The 19,848-nt window shown below is 35.6% G+C and overlaps 1 protein-coding gene across 1 annotated transcript; it reads right to left on the bottom strand.

Annotated features, from left to right (window-relative positions):
* Positions 1–3,808: 3,808 nt before the first annotated feature.
* Positions 3,809–4,750, bottom strand: LOC149540005 (disease resistance protein RPV1-like). The gene has a single exon (XM_089802641.1). It carries the CDS (start codon positions 4,748–4,750, stop codon positions 3,809–3,811), a length of 942 nt encoding a protein of 313 aa, XP_089658767.1.
* Positions 4,751–19,848: the final 15,098 nt, after the last annotated feature.

The following is a 19,848-nucleotide window of genomic DNA, read 5'->3' as shown; positions in this document are numbered from 1 at the left end:
CATGCATGCTATATAACTAAATATCAGAAGAAGAAGAATATCACATAGAAGAGAACACAAGACACAAAGACTTAACGTAGTTCACCCAATCTCTAGGCTATGTCCACCAACAAGTTTCTATATTATTATCATCCAATAATTACAATCTATAATCTCTTACAACTCAATACCACCGTAAGAAGCTACAATATCACCGTACATTATGAAATCTAACCCTAAGCTATTTTATACATGTTTTTTACCACTTATAAAATTAGGGCTACAATATGTCATCCAATAGAAAAATAGAAGCCAATGTCTTTTACAATATAAGGTCATTTTTGGCTTTGGAGGTGCTGCCCCCAAAAACCCCATGGGGGTGTTGCCCCTCGACTCCACCCTGTATTGCAACAGGGAGTGTACCTAGGGCACTGCCCCCAAACTCCCGTAGAAATAATCTATGGAGAGTGTGCTGAATAAACCTTGGAGCCTAATTAGGCTCCACATCACAACAATCCAAACACTACGAGCTAATGTACATAAAAATACATCTTGATTCTTGAGACAAGTGCAACCTTACATAAATCTACAACCGTTTTACAAATGTTAAAAATATTGCATTCAACTTCAAAGAGTAAACGTATTATATTCTTCTTCAAAAAATTTATACAAAACTGTTATAATGGCTCTGTATATTCTTCACAAACATTATGTATAGCTGTTAAAATGACTTCTTTATTTCAAAACATCAAAGCATGTCAATCATTTACCAAAATGCCTCATCAAAGAAATGAGATCACATGAAATGCAATACCAAGTTAGACAATTGTGGTCACCCTTAAATGGTAAACCTGTAAGAATTGAAAAGAGAGAGAGAAGTAAGAATGATTGATAAAAATATATAGTCATATACATAGTTTATTGACAAGTTAAAATAGATGTAACATATCTACAATTTATTTGACAGATTTTTTTTGTTGAGTTGTGAAATTTAACTAAAATGTTTATACATTCCTTCCCTATTTCCTGGTCTTCATCATTACAGGGGTACTTTATTATACATATCTCTTCACATTTACAAGAAACTTAGAATGATAAAGCATTCATTTTTACATGCTAACAAACTCCAGGTATACAGGACATAAGACATAGCGTTTAGGGTAAAGGATCTATATGTTTCCAGATTACTCTCAATTAGAAGATCAGTCCATTAGAATATTACAGGTGTCCAGAGCCTCTTATATGAACTCCACAAGTACACCATAATCACCTGGAAAAATCCCCATCCTTAACAGGCTTTTCCCACAACAGTAATAACTCTTTCTCTGGCCATCTTTTCAGCATGATGGTTAAAGAAGGGGCTCAGGTCAATCAGAGGAATTGCTGCTGCCGATTCTTCCTCTTTTCCATGATTTTCCATGAATAAAAATTCTTGGAATAAACAGAAAGAAACATACCACAAGACAAAGAAAGAGCAGGTTCAAATGGAGGTGCAGGGAATATACAATGGCATTTGCATTTTTTGCCTCTTAAATTTCCAGAATCATATTTTGCAGACTTCTTCCTATCCAGAAAATAAAATCTTATATATGTGTTCAATCCAGCAAATTACTACTAGATCGTATCCATACAAAGAGTCTGTTGGGCTAGAAAATATGGTAGAGATAGTATAGAAAAACTAAATTGCAATTCAAACATGGTAGAACAATACAGACAAAAATTTTAAAAAGCAATTCTAGATTTTCAACACAGAGTATTTTAGTGTAAAATACAACAAGAATATACAAATCTTTGTTTTTAAGATAGTAAAAATATAAAGCTAATCGAGTACTACATACCTCTGAATTCACAGTCTCTTTGAAATGATCGAAATATAATTTAATAGCAGGACAAACACTATGAAGACACTTGAGCCTTATTTTTAGTATGGCTTATTTTTAATTGTTAAGTAGTTGCATGGAAATGATTGGCTAAATTATGAGAATTAAATATAATGTTCACTTAAGAGCCTAAGTAATGCATGTTTTTCTAAGATGTAGATTCATTATTGAAAGCGAACAATCTAATTTCCTTATTTAATAGTCAAAATCTAATTCAATCAACAAAACTGAATTATTTAATTATTGAACAGAAACCATTTAAAATCTTTAAACAATTCTATTTAGAAAATCTCTGAACTGTCAAATATTTATTATAATAAATAAAATACTTACCGTATTTCAATTTCTAGGAAATTCAAATAGAATCCAGAATCCTTCAATGCTACCACTGAGGAAGCATCTTACAAAGTACTTCAAAGAGTTGCAAATGGCACCAAGGATCGAGGTTATTTTAACTTACTCTTTTAAGCCCATGGGTTACAACTGTGAGAGAATACCCTATGATATCACCTTAAGACCAAAGGTTACAACTATGAGAGATTACCATGTGATATCGCCTTAGATCCAAAGGTTGAGAGATTATCCTATGATATCACCTTCAGGCCAAGGGTTACTACTATGAGAGATTACTCTGTGATATCACCTTAAGCCGAAGGGTTCCTGCCCTATGATATTTGACTGTCCATTGCTTACTCTTCTAGTCCCAAGTCCAAATGCTCCAACCGTGGAATGTTGAAATTATTTAACCTCTCACAGCCGCTTAATTTCAAGAACTGTAACTGTGATAGGTTGCCAATTGTATTAGGGAGGCTATTTAACCTTCTGCACCCTCTCAGGTCCAAGTGTTGTAGCTGTGACAGATTGCCAATGCTATCAGGAAGGCTATTAATGTTGCACCCTCTCAAATCCAAGTGCCGTAGTTGTGACAGGTTTCCCATGCTATCGAGAAGGCTATTGAAAGAACACATTCCAAAGTCCAAGAATAGGAGCTCTGACAGGTTTCCAATAGAATTGGGGAGGCTATTTATTGTAACACACCCTCTCATGTCTAAGTGCTGCAGTTTGGACAGGCTACCAATGGCATTAGGGAGATTATCTAAGATTGGCAATACTCTTAAGTCTAAATGCTGCAACTGTGACAGGTTGCCAATGCTATCAAGAAGGTTCCTTATGAATATACACCTTTTCAAATTCAAGCGCTGTAGGTGTGATAGGTTGCCAATGGTACTAGGGAGTTCCCGTAACAGTGTACATTTTCCCAAGTCCATGTGCCGCAACTGTGATAGGTAGCCAATGGTATGAGGAATGTTTTTAAAAATTTGGCAGTCTCTCAAGACCAAATGTTGCAGCTTTGACAAATTTCAAGCAGCTTTTCAAGATTAACTGGTGCAACTTTGAAAGGTTGTCAATGGCATTGGGTAGTTCCTTTAAATTTTCCCACCCTGTCAAGTCCAAGTACTGCAGCTGTGACAGGTTAGCAATAGTATCGGGGAGGCTCTCTAAGCTCCTATACCCTGTCAAGTCCAAGTGTTGTAGTTGTATGTTAGGAAGTGAAAATAGGGAGGATATAGAACGGCTGGAAAGGCCATAGCAGTGTTTTAACTACAGAGTCTTCAATTGCCAAATGTTGTTACTCACAAATTTGGAGTGGCATGGCCTCTTTATCTCTCTAGTCATTATATTACGACAGTCACTACTTTCCAGTCTTAGCCACACCAAATTTGGAGGTACCATGGTAACTGGGTCTTTTATCATGTCTTGAATGGGCAGATGTCGCAAATGAAGATAGCGAAGAGCAGGTCCATAGAGCGTCTCAAGTCTTTGAAGGTTGCCTCCATTGAGTCGAAGGCAAGAGAAATTGATGTTGTGGGATATGTTGCTTAATTGGGCAAGCTCCCATAGTCGGGTACCCTCTTTCTCTTTTTCGGCAATATTTCAGCCCATTTCTCTTAAATGGTCATGTATACCAAAGACACCTTCATCAAGAGATTGGACACGACAATGTCTACCATCTTGTACAAGGATTTCCAGAAAATGATGGGGCATGTTTTGTCTTCTCCAATGAAGAAGCAAGCTATGTCAAGGAACATTTCTTTCTCCTCATCACTAAGGGCCTTATAACTTATGTAAAGTCTTTCATGGATTTCTGGGTTGAGGGTGATATTTTCAAGAGCTTCCTTCCAGCACGCTTGGTCATCCTGCTTATCATACAAGAATGACCCAATCACTTCCAAAGAAAGAGGATGCCCTTTGCAAGCTTCATCTATTCTCTTAGACAGATCTTTGTAACTGGGAGTTGGAGCTGCTCTAAGGAAAGCATACCAGCTAAATAATTGGAGACCTTCACTTATACCCAACCCACTCATCTCGTGGACACATTCCAGTGATACTTGAGCAACATTGAGAATGTGCTCGTCTCTGGAAGTTAGAATAACTCTACTGCTAGGGGCCAGCCAATCCCCAACCAATGCATTCAATCGTACAACAGCATCCACATCAACCAAAACAAGTAGCACACGCTTTCCTCCCAGTCGATCACTGAACAAAGATACTCCCTTATCAACACTGTCCACTTTTTCTCCATATTCTGATAAATTTTTGAGAATTATTTCCTGCAATTTTGCAAGGCTTGTAGCCTCTGAAGCAGTGGTGTGGACATCGAATACAAATGAAGAAGCATCAAAATTAGCATAAATTTGATTATAAACAGTCTTCGCGACTGTGGTCTTGCCAACACCACCAATGCCCCATATTCCTACTTTAGCCACCTTATCTCTTGAATTGAGATTTAATTTTTCAATAAGAACATTCTTCAAACTGTCCAATCTCACTGGATGCTTGGCAACTTCCAAAGGCACTCTATCCAATGTTTTAATTAGGTCATTCACCATTGTCTTCACAAGTCTAGCTTCGTAGCTTCAACAATCAGATTAGGTCAATAAAAAATGTTAAAGTACTACTTACTCTGAACAGGTGCAGTAAAAGTTAAGAACATAGCTTTCACATATGGTATGAAAGGAAGCTAAAATAGTATATATAAAAATTAATCACGGATATTAAGTTTCCAGAGTCCATGATATAATGCTTGATAGATGCTTTTGAAATTTTACTTCTGTATCTTTTGTATGATCCACCATTTTTCTCTTGTTTAATTCACTATTCTCATGATGCATTGTGATGTATGATCCAAGACATTGATTCAGAAAAGATATATAGTTTTAATCCCAAGTCTATGAAGGACATAAACAAAAATATTAAGAAGAACAAATAAAACATTAAAGAATTATTTAGCTTAATACGATAGCCCATTCATTTATAACCCAAGTTGTCGTTAAGGATGGGTATGGGAAAAAAATGGGGTTTGGGTACATGACTCGGATATGTATATGTATGTATCTCTATTTATAGAAAAACTTTAAGAAATATGCAGAAATAATAAAATCAGATAACATATATCAGACATAATATCAGGAAAAAAATATCGGAAATAATATAGTGACTAGAGTCCCACACACTAGGTGGAATCATAGATTCAGGTCGAGGGTAAGCACATCTAAGCAACAAAATTCAATGTACCACATTGTGTCACCTATTAAAATAAATCTGAGCTTAGACAGAGCTGTCAAAGAGAGGCTCAATCAGTATTTGAAGACTTATAGGTGAATATATATATATATATATATATATATCTATGTGTGTGTGTGTGTGTGTGTGTTAGGAGGATAGTGAAAATCATTTCAAGGTTGTGGCTCCAATCGGTCACTTGCCTTGGTAATAGGTATTATCGCTGCAATAAGGTGAAAAATCACAGATGTCTGACTTAAACAAGATCAAACAATATCAAATGTCAATTTAACAGGTGAAAAATGTTGTGTGTACACTCCTGGTGAGCTGTGTGTGTGCAATGTGCCTCCCAAGCACGTCAAATGCCAAGCCTGTGTACCCACAATGCACCCAGTGCCCTAGGATGCACCCCGGGTGCATGCATAGCATACTAGGGAGCACACTCAAAACCCAGACACAACTGCACCCAGTATGCAGGTACTTACAGTAAACCCTACAACTAAGTTTATAATCAATGAATTTTTTTATGACTTGAGTGGTATAACCAGTTCTGGACAAAATAGCTACAATAATAAAAGTGTTCGACTTCTTAAATTAAGGTCAAATATGATAAGAAGAAAAACAATATAAAGGAGACCGAATCACTTCTAAACAGAGTTTTTTGTCATTTCTAATATAATTCTTAATTTCTTATCATATATCTAAATTCTATATTTGCTTAAAAAATAAAATAAGTTCAAGTAATTGAAAGACAATTTCATCCTAGGGAGTGGAATAAAGCAGCAGGCTCTTTGGCTGAGTAAGCTTCTAAGATGATAGGCTGAAATGTTGGGAGAAAGACCAAACCAAATCATATGTCTATAAAACAGGTGAAAAATGTTGTATATGCCCCTGGTAGGCTATGGATGTGCACAGTGTGTGTCCCAGGACATTGAGTGCACTGTGGATACGTACTCATGCACCCAAAATGCATCCTGTGTACACCGATAGTGTACTAGGAAGCACACCCGAAAGCCCAGACACATCTGCAACCAGTACACAAACTTCATCCTATGAAGTTGAATAAAGTAGTGGACTCTTCAGCTAAGTAAGCTTCTAGGAAGATGATATGTTGAGATTTTGGGAGGAAGACCAAACCAAATCAGATGTCTATTAAATAGGTGAAAAATATTGTGTGTATGCCCCTAGTAGGCTATGGATGTGCAGTGTGTCCCAGGCACATCGAGTGCACTATGGGCATGTACCCGTGCACCCACAATGTACTAGGGACTGCACCCAAAAGCGCAGAAGCATCCACAACCAGTACGTGGGTCCTTACAGCGAACCCTACATTTAGGTTTATAACCAATGAAATATTTTATTTTCAAAAACTAGTTCTGGGACAAAATAGTTAGGAATGAAAGTACTTGGGTACTTAGAGTACGAGTACGACTAATTTTTCAAAATAGGGGACAGGGGTGCTTGGGCACATCATACTTTTTTTTTCTAATATAATTTAATATTTAGAGAAAATTTGAAATTATAAGTCATGACAATGGTTTTTCAAAACAGGAATAGTGATGAAGTTTGCAAATGTAATGCATTGATTTCAATTTCACATTTGCAATATGTATGTAATAATAATATATGATAAATGTTCAGATGCATGACAAAGGAAGATTTTAAACATAAACAAGAAGATCATAAGTCATATAACAATAACATATTGCAAATGATCAACTCCTGACTTGAACAGTGAGAAGGCTTACAATTAATTAGTATTGTATCAAAGTTTCAAACTGATAACATATTGAATTAAGCTTGATAAACAGCAAGCTGATCAACACTAAAAAACCAAAACAAAATCAGAAATCATAATCAAGGTCCTCAACTATGATGCTCTCCACTGAGTACTTGGGACTTGGGGTATGTGTAACCAATACTTGGGTATGTGGGTACATGTCCTAGGGGTGTAGTTACGCATACCCATGCAACCTAGATTAAAACAAAAAAAGAATTTATTGACTTCTTCATTTAAGATCATTTTTTATAAAACAATAATATAAAAGAGACTATCACTTCAAAAGAGAGGTTTTTGTTATTTCTAATATTATTATTATATATTTAAATTATGTAACTAGTTAAAAAATAAAATAAGTCCAAGTAATTGAAAGACAACTTCATCCAGTGGAGTGGACTGTTTGGATAAGTGGGGTTCTGAGCAGATGATAGACTGGGAAGTTGGGAGTAGAGATGATTTTCCTAAGTATTGTATTCATGCACTTGATAAGATTGTTGAGGATGATATGATAGGGTAGCTTCTAGCTTTTGAATCACCTAAGGTTTGTAGCTTTATGCTCTGTCTAATTCAATATATTTTTACCCCTTTTCTCAAGAAAAAAAATAGAACTTAAAAGAAATAAGCGAATGAATTTTTTGTTTGAAACAACATCCCATAGATAGGGACAAGGCAATACTTTTCGAGGATATTAGAAACCCAATTTTTGTATACAATGGGGGATGACTATATTATATGAATTTTAGTTTCTCAAAATCTGCATGTGTAACAATAGAGAGAGAGAGAGAGAGAGAGAGAGATCAATACATAAATATATCATGCTATCATTAGTGTAACAACATAATAAATTCTAATAGAGTAGAATAATAATAAACAACAAAATTAATCATGAGATCCATAACAAGGGTTTGGTAGTGGAGACCTTGATGGGTTTGAAGGGTAGCAATGATAAGCTACACAAGGTGTTAAATGTGAGAAAAACCTAACAATATAGGGGTTTTAGAAATGGATTCAATGGCTATGTCACCAAAGTTTTTATTTTGAATGATCGAAAAGATGAAGCAAAAATGGGAGAAAAATGCCTTTATAAAACAAAATTTTGTTGCTATATGTTGCCCTTGTTTTAGTTCAAACTTCACCCTCTTATGAAGCCCTCTTCATCTGGAAGTATGTTAAATCCCAAGTCCAAACCTAAGTTCAAGTCCAAGCCTAAGGGTAGGATTTTTGGTCATGTCATTTCTCATCAAATCCATTTCCTCTATTTATAAGGGTTTTTGGGTTTTCCCTACTCACTTTACTTCCCCGTTCACGTTGTGCAGGCATTGGCAAAGGGTGGTGCACGTGGGTAACGTCAGGCAATTAGTATGTTTAATAGGCAGGTGAATACTACTAGGAGTTCCTCCCAATGGGAAATAAACTTGAATGAGCAAGATCCTTCAATTAGTCGAGATTTCCAGTTTTTCCCATCCCTACTACTACTACTATGATCAGACACAGGTCACGATTATCACTGCAAGAATTTAAGTTTAAAGAGTGAGAATAATCCTTCGAGGATTCCCCAAATGCACTACTCCGGAGAAGAAGCTTCGCCCTTGCATTCCTACAAAGAAGAGAATGTGATGAAATAGAGTTCTGCAAAAATTTTAAAGAGTGCCTACTCCAAGCAAACTGGCATACTAAAGGATCATTTAAACCATGTCCCTAGGTTTTCCACTAACAAGAGGAATCACTAACCTATACCATAAAGTCTAGAATCGGAAAATTGGAAAAGCCAATGACTCCAAGTTTAAAGAGGAAAAGCGAAAAAAAAATTGATGCTACAGGAAATAAAACAAATTTGGAAGGACTTGTTGGAATAAGATACAGTTGTAAACAAATGGGAATTAAATCCAAAATAGATCGTTAACAAAATGGTCATTTTGAAATTAAATGCGTTACCTTCCGGTGGTGTGGCGCAGAAACCTTGGCTCAACGATCGCACAGGAAATCCTTATCACTAGATTTGGGAAGGAGTTTTCCATCATAATTCTCAAATAGTTATCTTTGATTTTCATAGCAGAACAAAGCCCTTGCATTATGATAAGTTATCCACCATCACAATGAAATTCCTTGGGTATTGATAGTTTGAGCAGGATTGACAAGTGGAAAAATTTGAAAAACAACCAACTTAAATTCTACAACCTAGGGGATTTGCATAGGCAATTGAGCTTTCACCCAATCCATCACATCACCCAGGGGTTGAAAGAAAGTGGTTTGGTAGAAGTGGCGGGCTTTCATGTGGTTGTTCAGGCCCCTAAGTGGATTCTGGAATGCATTGCACACTACGATCCCACAACACAACAAATTAAGATGTCGAACGATCAGGTGTTGCTTACAATTAATTGAGACATGGTGCAAAATTGTTTTTCCCTACCCGTCAGAGAAGAATTCAACAATATGGACTTTTGCAGCTTGGTAGGGCATTATAATGAGAAGAAAATGGCAATTACAAGTCCTAACTTCTTAATATACTCCTCACTAAATAATTCATACCTAGAGCTAGTTGTTAAAACATTCATAAATTTGTTCCTACTATCCTTGCAAGAAACACACTCAACAATAAAATCAAAATGTTGTTTAGTTTCCACACTCCCAGAATTGAAAAATCTACAAACTCTTCTTCCCACACTTCTATTAACCTTTTCCAATGCTTGGTTTCACAACATAGTTGATGAGAGTTAGTTCTAGATTGAGCAATAAGATTTTTTTTCTCTTCATGAGATATTGGCACCTGTGTCTTTGCGTCTCCCGGTGACCTTGGTATTTTTTCTTCCTTCCTATCCCAATACCCCAATTTCTCTTGTAGAATTTATCTACCTTGTTATTCGTGGAGTGCACAGATTGAAATGAATATTCCATTTAATCTCATCCACCTCATGTTTCATTGCATCCACATCTTCTTGCTTTTGCACATTATATCAATGAAGACAACCTTCGGCCATCTACCTTCTTCCATTCAATTTTTTTTTAAATGGCTTATGGGACGCACCATAGCAATTGCTTCAATAGGGGCAACAATCATTTCACTTAACATGATATCGTATGGAATAGTGCTTTTGATTTGAACTTGCTTGTGATCAAACATTTTTTGATTCCCTCTATTTACTTCCATTGTGAGAGTAACATGTTGCAAGCCCACACCTCACAACTATAAAGAACAATTGGAAAACCAAAAAGCCCAAAAAAGAGTCTGAGTTGTTTTCCAATTCCAAACCTCTTCCTCTACACCTATTTTGGAGAGCACGGAATGCCTTCCAACCTCCAAAAATTCTTTTCTATCTGAAACCTTCCCATCTTAGAATCTTGATGAGGTCAATGTTGAGATATTTGTAATCCTTAATTTCCACAAGAATATTACCTTCAAAATAAAACTTACGCCAATTTCTTTTTTTGTATTAGAGAAAACCATGATTTTAGTGTTGTTGATATTGACTTGCACTCCCACCATACTACACAAATGTTCAAGTGTAAACAAATGTTATTACACACCACAGACAGATTTGGCAATCAAATGAGATCATTCGCATAAAGGAGCAACTTTATTAAAAATTCTCCCAACTGAATACCCTCACCATTTTGCATGTTTAACCACTCTTCAAGTTTGTCAACATATAAGCCAAATAGGGTAGGTGATAAGCGATAACCTTGTCTAACCCCAATATCACTCCTAAAACATTCTGAAATGTTGGCTGAAGTTTTGATTTTGAATTTAACGTCTTCATACATCCTATGAATAGTAGTGCTAAGATGCATAGGAGTCCCAAGTTCTTCCATTCTATGCCAAAGCTTGTCCCTACGGATCATGTCAAAAGCCTTTTTGAAATCAACAAAAGACTTCATCCTTTAGTAATAGCATGATCAATTAAAGGCTTTGGTCTAAAATCAACCTGCCCTTTGTAATGTCCCCTTCTCCATGCTAGACCTTATGGCATCTTGTTGGTCTGTTTTTCCATCTGGATAGGCTAATGACACTGTTTTTGAGGATGCCAGCCAATCACAGGAGTCTTTTTGGTTTTAGTGGGGAGATATTAAAGTGGGAACTTCCTATAGTTAAGTCTATTTTATAAAGTTGATTTAAAAAGTTACTTTATCATTTAAAGTCACTTTATGACAAAAGTAACTTTATGGAAAACGCAACTTAAGTGACTAAAAGATGAATTTGACTTTTATCCCACATTGCCTAGTTGTTTGCATCTTCCCTCACATAGAGGTTATAAAAGAAAGAAGCTACATTGGGATTTAAACCATGAGATATGATATTGATAAAATACAAACATTGCTTAAATGTGACTATGCTTACTTATGGATGAAACCCCTTAAGAAGTTTGGAAGGCTGGACGTAGACCCAACTGCTCCTTGGAGATTTAGTCTGATACGAATTAGTGTGGAATTATACTACTCAAGTTAGGGTTTGCATCAATGAAAACCTCAACTAAATAGGTATGACATGGTGATGATTGTTAATGCAAGTAGAAGTTTGTTTTGAATGCAGTAGTGCAAAACTGTGACCTTGATGATAGCGACACTGGGACTTTCTGCTATACACCGTAGAGATATTGGGAAGATAGGAGCCGTAGTAACTAGGGAAGGTGCTCGAGTTTGATACCACATGACTCATAGGTAGTTTGCAATTGGTGGCATCTGTGGTACAAAAATTCAATGTCAGAACTAGACATATAGGAGTGAAGGGAACCAAACACATCGGGTCTATATCAGCTGGGCCGAGCAGATAACATGCAATGTATGGAGTAAGAAGAATGGATGATAGAAGACATGGATGTTGAGTTCAAGTGGGCATGATTTCTGATATTTTTCTATGGGCTAACAAGTGGGTTGCTAGAGATATCTGAGGACAGTGACTATCAAGGCCCCACCTTGGACCTGGTGTTCACCAAACTGGGTCACGTAATCTGCTATTTTTTCATTGCAGCAATTGCTAGGTTCTTCCCTTTTTACTATATTTTGGAGTGCTGTGAAAATGTGTATGGGCTTAGCTCATGTATTTAACTGTGTTTGGTATTGTACGAAACATTTTTCAATCATTCATAAATAATAATAGTGGTATAAGTGTCTTGCCGAGTGTTAAACTGCAGATTCAAAAGCACATTGTGATGACGGGTTTGGCGCCCTTCTCTAACTCAATGGCATATTCAAACCCTCTCTTTGGGGGAATGCCCAGGGGTATGTCCTCAAAAACCCTCTTGTTGAATGTCAACTTGAATCTGTTATCTTTAGTCTGAAGTAGTCTCAAGTGGAAATGAAATAGTTAGTTGCCACTCCATGTCATCATTCCTCATAATAGCCTCCATCTTGTGTGCTAAAATCAACCTAGGTTCACCCTTTGGCATAGCCTTGAGAATCACCTATAAGAATTACAATTGCATCAGATTAATTCTCAGCTGTGTGCCTACCAATAGTTTGCAACCACTGTCTTCCCAACATGGCGTCTAATCCATCCAAATCGACTACGTAAAAGTCTGCCTCAAGAAGAAAGTCATGAAAGTGAATCGAAAACCTTGGCACTTTCCCTATGCACCTCAATCTCTTGCCTCTTGCTACTCTAACTTTGAACTCAGGTATGTCATCAATCTGTAACTTTCTCTTTGAAACTCAGCGCATGCTTATGAAGTTATGTGATGCACCTATATCTAAAAGACACACAATATGTTATCCTCTAACTAGACCCTTCAAGTGAAATAGGTGACCTGTGAGATCGTTGAAAAGGGAAGCTATGATAGGAAACTATCCCAGAGTGGATTCCGTCTCTCTCTGTCTAAGAGGCTGCTCCTCGCTTTCTTCCTCATTTCTGCCATCAAAATTGCCATACCCCTACTACTCATCGTCCTCTTTCAAGAGTACCTCGACATAATGTATTTTTCCTTTGCCAAGGCATCTGTGATCTGATGTCTATGGCTCCCTACAACTGAAACATCACTGCCATCAACATTGCTACCCATTGCTACTCATCCTCCTCTTCCGAGAGTACCCCGACATAATGAAGGCATTTGTGATCCGGTGTCTATGGCTCCTTGCAAGTGAAACATAGTTTCTTCCTCCTGAGTTCATTTTGTGTCTTAAAGTCCAACCTGGGAGGGTTAGTCTTATGTTGGTTCTTGTTCTTTTGGAATGGAGTAGACCCCTTATAAATTTTGTGTTGTGTTTTCCTCCTTGGGTCAATTTTGCTAGGTTTTATTGGCTTTTTCAAAAATTGTTATTGAACAAAAATGAGGTGTATGTCGGTTATAAAGGCACTTTATTTTTTGTTAATGTGATGGCAGGGTAGTGGATAGTGGAGACTGGTTAGCATTTAGTATGGTAACATCACGAAGCCAGTGAGCCACCGATAGTCAAGATGGATAAAGAGCATAACATGTTTTCCAATTTCTAAATTACGAAGGAGCAATTTTTGTGCAATTTGGAGAAGTAGAGGTATGAATGACGGGTCTTGCAATTTATATACTTGTATGGAATTTTTTGGTTCCTTCATTTTCTTTTTGATATGTTTATCTGTGTGAGGGTGTGCTTGAAAGTGATTTTTGGTCTTCATTTTGAATGTTAACAAGAGTGTTTTCCACCGTGTGAAGGCTGAGGTCAATAGTAGTGCACTTCAGGTGATTGGCATTCATGTTGGCTCGACTGTAAGTCCCTCATTCCATAATCTATTGTAGAGCTTAATTCTCTAGATTTCATGAAATTGTTTTTTCAGGTTATCAGGTGTCATTGTATTAAGATTTTTGATATTTTCCTTAAAAAGGTCTATCTCCATAGCCCAAGGCTAATACTCAGCTTTGACCCAACATCTATCACCTAGTCTTATTTACTACTCTTTTACATATGTGCATCTCAGTAAATATGAATGGCTATAAATACAAATTTTTCAGTTCCATACCTGTAAAGTCCATTCGGTAAAAGATAATCTCAATGCCCAAATCCAGGGAGCTTAAAAATTAGGACAACACATGGATTACACAACAAAGATTCCTTATTGGCAATCAAAATAGTCTCCTTTAGGCTTGCCTTTTCATTTGCCTCTTTGTATTGCATAGATGGAAATTTCAACAATCTCATTTTACCCTTGTCTTCTTCATTTACAACCCCAGTGTTGGATTTGTATTTGACTCTTTGATTCAACTTGCCATCGAGATACTTGAAAATAGAGAATAAAAATTTATGGCCCCGATTAAAGCAAATCCATTCCAATTCTTCTGAGCCACAGAAAAACATAGTCCAAATGAACTGTCATGGTAAGTGAGCTCTAACGGTCATAGCTTGCATGATATCTCATGGCGTAACAACCCTTGGGCCTCTACTCATCAAACATCTCTACTAAAATAAAATAGTAGAAAGAATAGTCAAAACTTCATCAATTCAATACTTAAAACTTAAAACTTTATCAATTCCAAGTGGGTATTTAGTTATAGGATTGTAGAATCAAGAAAAATGATTCATTTCATCCTCCCTATGCTCTATGAACTCTATTGTGTAATAGAGTATGCTCTGTTTTAGAGCACCAAATTTGGATTCTTATGGCAGCCTTAAAAGAATTTAAAAACAAAACAATTTACATTATGCTAGATAAATCATGTTTAAAACATTGCTATTTGGAATATTACTATGGAGAAAAACTATAGTGCACTGCTTGTAACAATAGTTTAAACAACCTGTTAACTTCCAGATTTCCAATGCTTTCTTAGTAAAACTTGCGATAGCTCAAATAAAAGTCTCCTTATTAGAACTCAAACTTCAAACCCAACCATGCAAATCCTATAAACTATGCATTACCATTTATATTTTACAGTTCCATTTCAATAAGTTAGTACCTATACAAGAACATAATTGCAAAAAATCTAAAACCATAAAAATTAGATTTTATAACTTTTTAAGGTAATTTTTATTTTATTTTCTAACTTGTTGGTTCATTTCTTTTTAAAAATATCGATAATCTATTTATTTTTTAACATTGTTCATTTCTTCAAAATTTAATTATATTTTCTTTATATCTTTACTAGCTATGATTGAACTATCCAATAAATTTTCAATTATTTTGATCATAATGATTTTATGCACATAGGTCATAGGTACAAAGTTTGTTGCAACAAGATTTTCAGTAACAAGAAGCATAAAAGACAATCTTCTTTCAAGCACAACAACTTACATAGTCAGTAATCAAGTGAGCATTTTATAAACCACTTTAAGCTTTCAGATATTAATAATAATATAAAATTTCTTTCAACATTATTCTATCTCTTGTGATAACCAATTGAATTATGTATGCATTGGTTCAGTTTTGCTACCAAAATTTGAAACTTTCGTAAATAATGATATCAGTACCTACTTAGAAATAATAAGTATAAAATATAATTTCTTTGAAAATTGTTTTCTTTTGCCTACTCAATAATTGAATTTGCTATACATTAGTTCATTTCGCCTAGGAGATTTTGAAACTTTTGTAAATAATGATCATAGTAGCTACTTTCACCCTTCTTTCCAGTTAGTTCAACATAGCACAATTAACAATATGCCAATTTATTTCTTTTGCATAAAGCTCCATTAGGAAATGGATTTGCATAATAGCTATGGCAAATTCACATCATTAGGATCTCATGACCTACAAACTAGGCCAACTAGACCACTATCTCAAGCATCATTTGATATCTTACAACATACACATCTACAAACACCAACATCAACGAATCGAAATACTCAATATTCGCTACGATCCTTAAAAGAAATAATACATGGTGGAAAAAAAGAAGAAGGAACTGATGAAAACCAAAGACAAGAATCATCATCTTCCATGATACAAAGTCGACCACCTACAATGCAAAATACAACATCTATCAACTTCTCAAGAATAGGCATAACAACAACACAACAGGATCATCTCAAAAGTAGGCATTCATTGCAGTCCCTCAAAAACATAATACGAAAGAGTACGAGCATAAATTTTCTTCAAAAAAATAGAAAGTAGCAAAATCTTGGAAATGCTCGAACAAACAACAAACTTTGCCACCATTTCCATCAAACCGCTAGATGGAACTCTGAACAACCTTCACCACATAGACAAATCTCAAAATAAATTAAAGCATACCAACGTATTATAAATGACACACCCATAAACCTGTGCAGCATCTATGAAATGTTACATTTCCAAAAAAACATCCAAATGATTGATGAAACATTTCTCGATGCTTTCAACTGCCTTCCAATAACACACGAAGAAAAGAAAATTGAAATTGGCAAATTGGTATGTACCCAATGTGTCAAAGCTATTGTATCTGGCAACATTCCTCCTTTTGCTGCAGCTTGGAGGATACAAAGAAATAGATGTATCGATGCAGTACACATGTTAACTTCACTAGAAGAAAGACTTGTGTCATTGTGCATTGCGTTTGCCCAAATAAGACAACTAGGCTACAAAAGGTCATAGTATGGGCTAAATGGAACAATAATCAATGTGCCTATAGATATTGATAAAGTGCAACAAGTATTGCCTCAACAATTAGATGACAATAGAACAATTGCAATAAGATTGAAGTGAAAACTACAATACGAAAATGCATATGCACAAGGCAATGTAAGACCCCTATGTGTAATGAATGCACTATCAACTCCAACAACTACACCCTTGTATATTAGAGAGAACGTTACCGTAGATGAGCATTAGAACACCATTCTAACGGGAAAAAAACAACAAACAACATGTCTCAGCAATGCAAAAATAGAAGACTTTAATGAGAATCATGAACTAAGTAATGAACCAATCTCCAAATTACTTATCCATTGGTTCAATGACACACATTCAATCAAAGATCTTGAGACAACGATAATTGAGATTGCGCCTTCTGAAGGAATTAAACCTCTCAAAATGTTTCAAGATCAAAACTTAGAGGAAATGAACTTTCCAACTCTCTTCAATGGTTTTCCAAGACCACAACACATTGTGTCAAATTTATCACTCCAAAAAATAGTGAAATGGGAGCTCATGCATTTTGATAGTGACTTTGCAACGCATATTACAAACATTTTCTTCAAAGCAATAAAAATTATTATTCAACAAATTTCTTCAATTGCATGGGTTTGCATAAGAAATGGGTTCGCATAAGAAAAGCTGAGCTCAAAGGTAAAAAGTTGTTGGCAAAAGATGTCCACACCTCTACAAATATTGAACAAATATTAAGATCACTAATTGGTTTCAGATCATTGAAGAGTATTCATACATCACCTGACTACTTGGACAATACACGAAAAAACATATTTGCAATGATAAGGTAGTTAGGAACGCCAACATTCTTTGCCACATTGACAAGTGCTGAACACTTGTGGCTGCCACTAGTACAAGCTTTAGACAAAATCTATCCTAGCAATAACTGTAAAGAGACTAAAACTATAGAAGATAGAAATCTAGACTTTCAAATAAGACAAAATCTAGTTCTATGCACTCAATACTTCAATCATCGGCTCAATGCATTCCGTAGAATGATGTTAACAAATACAAAATTGTTTGGCAAGGTGTTAGATTACTTTTTTGTCATCGAATTCCAAAATAGTGGAAATGAACATGTGCATTTTATGATCTGGACTAAAAATGCACCCATATATGGACAATCTGCAAATGAAGAAATCGAGAACTTTGTTGACAAATATGTCTCTTGTAATTCTACACTTCTAGATGAAAACCTTGTCAAAATTCAAATGCACCATCACACAAAAAGTTGCAAAAAATATAGGACATCAACTTGTCGCTTCAATTTCCCTATGCCTCCAATGAGGAAAACAACTATTGTAGAGCCTTTATCAACAACAGATACAAGAATCAAAGAAAAAGAAATACACCTCTGCAAACGGCTTGAGCATTTAAACAATACTCAAGAGATGTTACATTTGACCAATTCCTCAATGACTTTGACACAACCGAAGACGATTACATCCTAATGCTACAAATGAGACTAAGAAGAAGAGTGTTGTTACTAAAAAGAGACCCAAGTGAAACCTAGACAAATGCATTTGCAAACAAGTGCCATCATTATGGTACACAAATACTGATACACAATTCATTCTAGATGCATATGCTGTTGCATCTTACTATTGCTCTTATATGACAAAGCAAGATACAACAACTTATGACAATAAAATGAAATTCATAAGAAAACTTGGAAATGCATTACTAAACTATCAACAAATGTCTACTCAGCAAGCCATCCATATTTCATTGTCATTGGCATTATGCAGATCATCAAGAAAAATCGTGTTTATCAACACTGCACCATCAGAGAGCAGAGTCGTCATGCTCAAAAGTCCTAAACTATTGGCTAAAGAACATGACAACTCTGAAAACATCATGTATGCCTCTACAATAGACAAATACATATCAAGGCTAATCACATTAGACAATTTATCGCTTGTTGAGTACATTGCACTCTACTATAACAAATCAACTGGCTTCCAAAAAAGACAAAAAGCACAAATTATACATTTTGTGAAATACAATCCACACATTGACTATCAGAATTACTGTAGAGAGAAACTGATGTTGTACATACTTTTTTGAGTAAATGAGGAAACATTGTTATCAGAACACAACACATGGGTCGATGCATTCAATGCTAAAAAGACACAAATAGCAAAGATTGAGACAATGTTCAATGCACAAACTGATTATGCATGGGGTAACATAGACAATGTGCAAAAGGAACTAGAGAATACTAAAAATGCAATAATGATATTCAATTACTATTTACAATCCGACAATTAAGCAACAACAGAAGAACACTATGACTTAGCTAATGACTTGATGCACAATAGAAAACTCAAACCAAACCAAACTATTCAAATTGCTCGTAATCCATTATTTTCAAAAATTGCACACCCGTTCTTACAAAGGATTGAAGAATACTACACAATGCGAAGAAAATTAAATAGAGAGCAACAAGCAATATTAAAAGATGTAATTATGACAAAAAAAATTTTCCCAAAAAAATAACTATACTTATTTCTAACAGGAGGAGCAGGAATTGGGAAGACCTTTACAGCAAAGCTACTCTAGAGGCTTTGATCTATCTCTATGATAAACAATTACATAGCGATCCACTAAAACCAACAGGCATCATTGTAGCATCAACAGGAAAGGTTGCATACAATATAGGAGGCGTAAACAAGCATTCAATATTCCATCTACCATGTAGCTCATCAAACATCACACCACTAGACTTAGATATGTTTGACAACTCTCTCTATAATTAGTCAGCATACAATTATCCTAGTCAATGTATTTCAAAATAACTTATCTACTTTCACTATAGGAAAAAGGTCATTGCCACTTCCCCAACTGCCATATTTGACATCTGCAACACACCATCAACAACAGTCTTTGAGGGTGACATCCTAGCTACATATGGACCAGCTTGCAAGAACCCTACTCAAAATGAACAAAGATCATCAATTGCACACATAGATCTCATAGACAAAGCTGGCCTACTAACTATAACAGCAAACATCACCAACACCTTGACTAATAAATACTTGCACTGGCTAACTCCTGGAACAAGCATCCGCATTCACAAACTTGGAATCAAGAAAACAAATTTGCAATATGCAAGAGGAGATGAT

The sequence above is a fragment of the Cupressus sempervirens genome, chromosome 9 (assembly GCF_028749045.1).
Source record: "Cupressus sempervirens isolate cs-2001-9-10 chromosome 9, ASM2874904v1, whole genome shotgun sequence".
Taxonomy (NCBI): domain Eukaryota; kingdom Viridiplantae; phylum Streptophyta; class Pinopsida; order Cupressales; family Cupressaceae; genus Cupressus; species Cupressus sempervirens.
The sequence above is the reverse complement of the archived record's forward strand: the minus strand, read 5'-3'. Positions and strand labels throughout refer to the sequence as shown.

Coding starts and splice junctions, on each gene's coding strand:
- LOC149540005 (XM_089802641.1), bottom strand. CDS start 4,750: ATGGTGAATGACCTAATTAAAACATTGGATAGAGTGCCTTTGGAAGTT.